Genomic DNA, 9,318 nt, shown 5'->3' on the forward strand with positions numbered 1-9,318 from the left:
ACTAATCACGATTCCTTAAAATTCGCGTCATTGCTACTTTTAAGAGATAAATTAGTGATCGGACAAGATTTGATTTGTCAATTTTGTTTGCATCTCCTCTTTATTGAATATTTATTTTATTGAAGTGTTTGTAGTGGTAAAAAATAATTTTTTAAAAAATAATTTTATCACTAGACAGTGTCTATTGTTCTTTTATTAATCATAAAAAATATTAATAGGGACAAGTACAAGCAATGGAGGCTAGGCCTTATCTTACTAATCCTAATGAAGTACCTAACTTCTGCTACCTAACAAACATGAAGAAAATAAGAGCTAGAGAGAATTAAGTATTTTCTGATCATCACAGAATTTGTAATACACTCCATGATAATATTACAAATAAGGATGCTTAAATAATGTAAAAATATGTCAATCAAGAAGAAAGTTGAGTTACCAGCCTCAAACTTTATATTATTAAAGCATGAATTAAAAAAGATTGATTGCCCATCAAAAGTAACTTGAAGTATTTTTCTTTTGTCTTCTTCTTCAACCTATCCAACAACACTTGATGATTCATACATTCTTTATGGATTTATTGGATCTAGTTGAACCTATTGATATTGTCAAATGGTTTTGCTTTGCCTGTCGCATCGGTAGGTGCCTTGGAACAAACTCCTCAGTCATTTTACCGTCCCAACTATGTTGCCTTCCATATGTCTTCTTTTTGCTTTTGTTGCTTCCACTTCTTTGTTGCCCAGGTGATATATCCCCTTCCCTAGCCACTCTATCAAAGAAAATGTCCAACATATTGTCTTCCTCATCTTCATCAAGAGAATCCTCACCCAAATCCACTCCATCTTCATCAAGAGAATCCTCACCCACATCAATTGTATTTGACACTAAGGCACTTGACCCATTCTTCCTTGCAAGCACACATTTAGGCACAAATATAGGAGCTTCTGGACTTAATTTGCTATTTAAAGCAGGTGGTGAGACTTGTTTTTCTTGGATCAAATCGTGGTCACTCTCTGTTAACCTTACTTGCTTTCCAGTAGTCTTCAATAAAACATCAAAGCTATTCGAACATAATAGGTATCTTGAGGCATTACTAGTATCTTGCCTTTTCTCACTGTCATAAAAATTCCCAATCGAACCCTTTTCACTACATGGAGAATTATTTTGACTAGTAGGGGAAAGGCTCCGACTACTAGTTGATTTTTTGTGTGCAACCAGTGTCTAATTTTTAGTTGAATTCTCGTTTTCAACTTGCAAAACATACTGCCCAGAATTTTCAGCATCTTCAACATTAGATGAATCCATTATTTTTTGTCCTGAATCCATTAATTTTTGCCTTGAATCAACTCGCGGCGCATCAACTCTTGATGTTCCCCCTGCGTCTTTAGTTGCATCAGACATCAAATTCATCCATTTTGGTTATTGCAATCACCTTTATTTTCGGTAGTTGTTTGAACAACAATATTACTTGTATCAACATCCATTGAGTTTACACGATTTTACTCGAAAGTGAAAGCAACTAATTGTCAATAAAAAGAAGTAGCTTTACTTTGATCGACATTTACAGTCTTTCTTTTTTCATTTAATATCTCTCTCGCATCGCCTTGATACTTTTCACTATCGGTAGTACCTTTTAAAGCACCTTCAATGGTATCATCAATTTGTTTGTTATTTTGATTTCTTTTCGAACAACTATCTTCATAATGACCTTAGTGCTTACAAATAATTGCAATACAAAGGTAGATTATCATATACAATCTCCTGAAAAACCTCGATCAACTTACCAGATTTTCCATCCACAAACTGCAACCTTATACGATTTGGAAGCTTTTCCATTAGATCAAGTATAACCTTGACCCTAGTTGTGCTAGGTCTTGANNACTTTTCACTATCGGTAGTACCTTTTAAAGAACCTTCAATGGTATCATCAATTTGTTTGTTATTTTGATTTCTTTTCGAAATTAAACGACAACTATCTTCATAATGACCTTGGTGCTTACAAATAATTGCAATACAAAGGTAGATTATCATATACAATCTCCTGAAAAACCTCGATCAACTTACCAGATTTTCCATCCACAAACTGCAACCTTATACGATTTGGAAGCTTTTCCATTAGATCAAGTATAACCTTGAACCTAGTTGTGCTAGGTCTTGACTTGATTTGAGTAGCTTTATCTATAGCTATTGGTTTCCCAACTGCTGATGCTATAGACAACATAGACTTCTTTGCAAACAAATTTGGAGATAAGTTCGGTAAAGAAATTCAAACCATAGCTAACGGCGTTTCCTCCTTAGGTTATATCCAATGGACCATGGAAAAACCCTACATTGGTGCTCCTCTCCATTGTTGAGAAGTTAATTAACTGAACGAGATAAAGCTAGTACATAATCTTCATATAGATCAAACCTCAACAAAATTTGTCTTGGAGCAAGTAAGCCAATTAAACAATTGCCCTTGGTACCAAGATGTTTCGGTAAAATTGACCTTAATACCTTCAAATCTGGCACACCATGGGATAATTTAAACACTACTGCTTGATGTAATCCCTCTTTGATCATAAAGTCTTGCCTTTCCTCCATTGAAAAACGTGATAGTAGGTTCTCCATGAATGATTTCGATTGATTTTACAATTGTTTTGATTTAATTAGGGCAAATTATTTAGGATTTATAGTATTGGAATTTAAAAGGGTGGCGTATGCGGTGGTTTGGGGTGGTGGAGCGGGCTGGACAACCTCGAAAGGAGACTGTCCAGTGGCCTTAGCAACCATGACTGCTGCCTGCCGACCTAGGGTTTGAAAAGTAGTCCCCGTAATTCGTGCTTTTTCGTGAGTGTGCTTGTTTCTTCTGGTTATGATTATCTATGGTAAAAAACAATTAATATCAAGGATAAAATGAAAAAAAATGTATTAATTTTATCTTGAGTTTTTAAAATGATGCAATCGATATTTGAGATGAATTGCAATAACAGTTTTGATGTTTATACATATTCCGTTCATGTCCACCCTTGACCATGCATATCCAGTGGTGGAGCTATATACATTTGACGAGTATCAATCAATATTCCTTTGTGAGAAAATTACACTAATGTTATTAGACAAATATATGTTACATATTGATATTCTTTGACTTTAATACAATCTAACTTTTTTTATATTTTAATATTTCTTAATTAAAATTCTGACTCCGTTATTGTACATGTTCAAGGTGAGTTACATTGCGAAAATTGGAGACCGCATATCTAGAGGGGGGAAGTAATTAATTGATGATAAGTAGGTTGATTGATACGCATATGTTATTTGGATTCTTCCAAAAAGAAACAAAACTAGCTAGCTACCTTGCACTTTCCGTACTCGCAATCCTAGTTTTTCTTCTTCTGTCTTTTTGTCCGACTTGTGCGAGTCTAAATATCATCCCATTTTTGTTTAAATTGTAGCAGGTATATGAGCAGAGCGAGTTGTTCGAATTATAAGTACCTTGTACTTTTAACTCGAAAATTGTGAGTAAATTTAAGTCACTAAAAAAATTATTACTTATAATATTAACGGAAGATGCAAATCATTGTAGTTGATCGTTCTTCGAAATTTCACGGTCACTTTTATAGATATGCACTAGTGGCTAAAAATTACAAGTTGCACAAACTAGCTGTCGAGAAAATGAAGAGGAAAAGAGGAAGACAACACAATTCAATAATGCCTACTCAATTTCAATTTTTCAATTATGATATAGTTTAGAAAAACTTATTTTCTTTTTCAAAGTGAAAAATCTTATTTACTCTAAAAAATAAAATAATTTAAAGTCAGCTATATGTTCCAAACTCAACTTAAATTTCAAATATTTGTTTTCACCGCACTCTAAGGGCCCGTTTGGCCATAGATTTCCCAAATAATATTTGAGAAAAAAATTGACAAATAGTGTTTGTCCATACAATTTGCTATTATTTGGCAAATATTTTTGGCAAATATCCCAAATTCCCAAATACTAGTTTTTTCTAGTATTTGGGCCAAATCTCATTAATTGGGATCTTTTGAAAATTGAAATTTTACTCCAAACTTTTATCTTTTACAAAAACACTCTCTATAGTAGTTGTTTGTGTCGTATTACATAATTTTTCACGTGAACACCAAAATAGTGATGAAATATTCAGTGAATATTAAATGATGATATGGTTGTTGATGAAAATGATGAAAAATCGACTCAGGGTAATAAAGTCATGTGATTTGTCTACTTCACGATGTATGGAATGATGCTTGTTGCACTCACTCCAAACTACCACATTGCTTTAGTGTCATGGACACTATTTGTTATTGTCGCAACGAAGATTCAATTGACTTGTAATACAAACTTATGGTTAGTTTTGATAGTTTTTAAAAACTTATGGGTATAAATCATATTTTTCTAAAAAAGTGAAATATATTTCCCAAATAATATGGTCAAACACATGGTGAAATATCATCCAAATTTTCACCCAAATAATATTTGCAATAATATTTAGAAATTTATGGTCAAACGCTAGCTAATTATTCCTTTAAAATATCACATTATTTATATCCAACCTACATAAAACTTCATTAATTGTTAGATATTTTCAAACTATTTGCCTTTTCAAATTCACAGTATATATATCTTTCTACTTCCCAACACCCAAAGTACGACTGAACTCTCTCACTGACACAAACTCCAATGGGTTTCCACATCCCTTCTACTTCTCCGGCCAGAAAATGGCTTGGCTTCGTCGCCGCCGTGTGGGTCCAAGCTATCTCCGGTAACAATTACACTTTCTCTAACTACTCCGACGCTCTTAAATCCCTCATGTCCCTCACACAGCTCCAGCTTAACAACCTCTCCGTCGCTAAAGACGTCGGAAAAGCCTTCGGCATCTTCGCCGGCTTAGCTTCCGACCGATTACCTACTCCCGCCATTCTCCTCATTGGTTCAATAGAAGGCTTTATTGGCTATGGCGTTCAGTGGCTTGTTGTTAGTGGTCGAATTCAACCACTCCCGTACTGGGTCATGTGTATTTTCTTGTGTATGGGTGGGAACAGTACGACTTGGATGAATACTGCCATTTTAGTTACTTGTATTCGTAATTTTAGGAAAAATAGAGGCCCTGTTTCGGGAATTTTGAAAGGGTACGTCGGTTTAAGTACAGCTATATTCACTGACATTTGCTCTGCTCTATTTGCAAATGACCCTTCATCTTTCTTACTTTTGCTTGCTCTAGTCCCTTTAGTTGTTTGTTTCACGGCGGTTTTATTTCTCCGTGAAATTCCACCTTCTTCTACCCCTGCTGAAGAGAAAGATGAAGTTAAATATTTCGGCATCATAAATGTTGTCGCAGTTTTTATAGCTGTTTATTTATTAGCATTCGATATTTCAGGCCCTCATGGCACTGTTTTTTCGCAATTATTTGCTGCTATATTACTGATTTTACTGGCGTCGCCTTTGTTCATTCCCATGTATCTAATGGCGAAGAATTTTATTCGTTCCAATTCGGTGAATCTGGACTTTGAAGGTAACAATATTGCAACTGTGCCATTTTTGGCTGAACAAATTGTGGAGAAAAAGGATGTTGGGGTTGTGACGAAGAAGGAAATGGCGACTGTGCCGGTGATTGGAGAAGATCACACAATATTTGAGGCAATGAGGACTGTGGATTTTTGGATATTGTTTTTCTCGTTCCTTTGTGGAGTTGGAACAGGTTTGGCAGTGATGAATAACTTGGGGCAAATGGGGTTGGCTATGGGTTATGTGGATGTGTCCATTTTGGTGTCATTCACAAGCATTTGGGGATTTTTCGGGCGTATTATTTCCGGATCTGTTTCTGAATACTTCATCAAGTAAGTTAACTGATCATTCTATTTTTAATGAGACGATTTATAGTCATGTGACTTATTTTAGATAAATTGGGACGGAAGGAGTAGTATTTTGTTTGTTTAGTTTTGACTTTTCATGCAGTTTGAGACTTCTGAATCTCATGATATTAAACTAAAATGGCTTAAGTCATCAACAACCACTTAAAGTTGTTCGCATAATTCACTTAGACACTTGAATTCAGGCTTGTACCTATTGAACACCTCTACCTGTCTAAATTCTAACCATTTGAGCATTCTTTGCCTACATGGCATTTTGAGTGTGATTCACGTATACTGAGCGAGTGAAGTGTGAAAATATTTAATTAGATTTTTTTTAAAAATTTTTTTTTTTTATCTTTCTTCTTCTTTGTGGTTGCTGCCACTACTCCTCAACCAAACCATCAAGCAGCAGTCGTCGTCTCCGCCTCTGCTTGTTCGTTATTGTTTTCTTCAAATCTAGATCGATTAAAAATTTGTTTCTTTTCCTTTTTTCACTGAATCTTTGTCATATTGTTGATTTATGGAAGCCAAACAAAGTTATAAATTTGCAATTTAACTCTTACTTTGTGACAATTATGACGAACCAAAAGTAACTCAAAGGGCTTATTCCGATCCTGGCCGCTGATAACAATGAGTTTGTCACTCACAAGGATACTCCGGCGAGGGAAGAAGAACAAGGACCTCAGTCGACGACGACGAAAACAATGAAGTTCCACAAAATCTTTACAAATCATTTTTAACTCTTAACACTTCTTCATCTTCGGAGCTCATGTCTGCTCTTGACGTCTTTTTCAAAGTAAATTTCTCTAATTCACTATTCTGTTTTTTTCAATTGTAGAAGCAAAATACTAATCTAAATGGATAGACAATAACAAAACTATATCCTTTTTCATGTTTTTATGTGAAGTACATATAGAAGCATTAATATAATGATTGAAATTATTGGAGATTTCAGTGCCGCCGGAGTTTTTGAACAATGTTGAAGTAGCTGGAATGGATTGCAGTGGAAGGGTTTGGTGAGTGGGTCGGGCTTACACATTTTTTAATAATAATAATTTTCTTTTTCTTTTAAATTATAATACATTTTAAAATAATTTTTTTGGATCCAAATAACACATGTCATTATTTAATTTGCCAAATTGCCACGTCACCGCGAGTGTATATCACTCATTTTATACTTTTAGCTGATTGTTCAAAAAATGTTAAAATGGTTCAAATTCGAAGGAGTAGAGGTGTTCAATAGGTACAAGCCTGAATTCAGGTGTCTAAGTGAATTATGCAGACAACTTTAAGTGGCTGGCGATGACTTAAGCCAACTAAAATTATGTACATGCTATATGGAAAGTGAAATTAAAAAGTTGTCCTAAAACAAAAAAAAAAAGATATTTTTTTAAAACCCGCTAAAGAGAAATTAGGACAAAATAAATTGAAACGGAAGGAGTACTTTAACAGTTAAACTGTTCACCTATACAGCTTGTTTTGTTGGTTCATTAAATACTAATTTTATCTGTTTCATTGGATATGGAGATTAAGAAGAAAACTTTTGATACTAATGAAAGTGCATTCCATTAACGTTAATGAGAGGTTTAAAATCAATTTAGTTCTAAATATAGAAAAATGTCCCTCTTATTTTTGGAACAAACTGAACTAATTAAGGAAATAGTGTAAAGTAAAACTAAAATTTCTGTTGTCAATATTGTTTTTCTCAGTGTATTTTTAGTTCACTTTTTTGAAAGTATTTATTCTTACTCATTTAAGCATGAGATAGAACTCATAAGAGTAATTTAATCAAATATCTTTTATGATTAATTCTATTGAATAATATTTATAATAGGCATGATAAAACTTTAAACATAGAGCCGTTTTATCTTTGTGGTAGGCAGAGGGGAGCTGGGAGTTAGCGAGGGGTTCAATTGAATTTCTTTGCTGAAATAGGGCAAAACAAATTCTCTTGATTCTGCATAAACTGTTGAATTCCCTTGACACAAAAGGTGATAGTGTTGGTGGTGACAAAAGCGATTCAAAAATTGTGTTAAAAGATCATAAATTTTCAAATCTTATAAGCATGATGTTCCTGTTTTTGTTTTTGGAATCCTCTTGTATATTTTTCTGGATCCACCACTGATGATAGTTATACAGTAACATTTAAAAGATGGGTCATACAAATTAGCTGATTCGTTTAATTATGTGCTTTATATATGTCATTGGCTCTCTCTGATAAATGTTAGTGCTATGTTTAATAGACATCTTGGAACCCAGTGTCGTCAACAAGATTAACAAAGATTAGAAAAGAAAAATTAAATAAAGATCTATGGGTAATTTGTTTCTTGTTACCTCTTAATTGTATATGTGGCATTCGTTTACTGAACTTAGTTTCTGTGTTTGAAGGAAAGCTGCAATACCAAGGCCTGTATGGAATGCAGCTTCACAAATTCTAATGGCTATTGGATATATCCTAATGGCCATGGCTACGCCAGGATCACTATACATTGGCTCTATTGTCGTAGGAATTTGCTATGGAGTTCGTCTTGCTGTCACTGTTCCTACTGCCTCTGAACTCTTTGGTCTCAAGTACTATGGTCTCATCTACAATGTCCTTATCCTCAACCTTCCCCTCGGGTCATTTCTCTTTTCTGGTTTGCTTGCTGGTTTACTTTATGATGCTCAGGCAACAAAGACAGCGAGTGGTGGCAACACATGTATAGGTGCTCATTGTTACAGGCTTGTGTTCATAGTTATGGCTATAGCATGTATCGTTGGATTTGGATTAGATGTCTTGTTATCGATCAGAACCAGGAGCTTATATTCAAAGATTTACGCGAGCAGGAAATCAAAGAAGTCTGCTGTTTTATCTTAATTGGTCTGGATTCTTTGCAGTGCGAGGTCAAGTGATAGGATGGATGGGGAAATGTATCCTGCTGATATGATATTCTGTTGCTAGCTTGTGCAAACTGGCAAAGTCACGGTGTTTGATTAGCTTGAATTTGTTGTCTGCCTGCATATTGCATGAGTTAATATAGTTTTATGTGATCGTAGAGATGTATATATTAAGCATTGTTTCTTGCCACGTTTAAATGGAAGGTATTACAAATACCATCTGGGATGATCAAATGACTTGTTATTTCCATGAGTAAATTTTTAACTTGTTCCGTGGGCATTAGCAATGGATGTCAATGGCTGGATCATTTTGGAGACTCGAATCCTCCATAAGAGCCATTCTTGATACTGTAGGGCTCCTCATTTTGCTGATGGAAATGGACAGCAGTGACAAGTTTAACAAGGGAGCACAAGTTAGCTATCTCCAAAGTTCAGTATTGTTCAAACAAATGAAGAATGTTCATATGTTTTTATGGTTAACTACGATGACGAAATTTTGGAGACAGAATTTCACTTTTCCTGGCGGCGAGTTCTCAACATTACATTTTACAATTTAGCTGTAAATTTGTAACTAGATTTTTGAGACTTAGG

At 34.6% G+C, this 9,318-nt stretch overlaps 1 protein-coding gene and 1 pseudogene across 1 annotated transcript; one reads left to right on the forward strand and one right to left on the reverse strand.

The window, feature by feature from the left end:
- Nucleotides 1-273: 273 nt before the first annotated feature.
- LOC125851001 (uncharacterized) lies at nucleotides 274-1,830 on the reverse strand (annotated as a pseudogene).
- Nucleotides 1,831-4,614: 2,784 nt separating this feature from the next.
- On the forward strand, nucleotides 4,615-9,036 carry LOC125850999 (protein NUCLEAR FUSION DEFECTIVE 4-like). Its single transcript, XM_049530797.1, has 2 exons — nucleotides 4,615-5,835; nucleotides 8,239-9,036. Exons 1-2 carry the CDS (start codon nucleotides 4,679-4,681, stop codon nucleotides 8,705-8,707), a joined length of 1,626 nt encoding a protein of 541 aa, XP_049386754.1. The 5' UTR covers nucleotides 4,615-4,678; the 3' UTR covers nucleotides 8,708-9,036.
- Nucleotides 9,037-9,318: the final 282 nt, after the last annotated feature.

Source organism: Solanum stenotomum, unplaced genomic scaffold, assembly GCF_019186545.1.
Source record: "Solanum stenotomum isolate F172 unplaced genomic scaffold, ASM1918654v1 scaffold21408, whole genome shotgun sequence".
Classification (NCBI taxonomy): domain Eukaryota; kingdom Viridiplantae; phylum Streptophyta; class Magnoliopsida; order Solanales; family Solanaceae; genus Solanum; species Solanum stenotomum.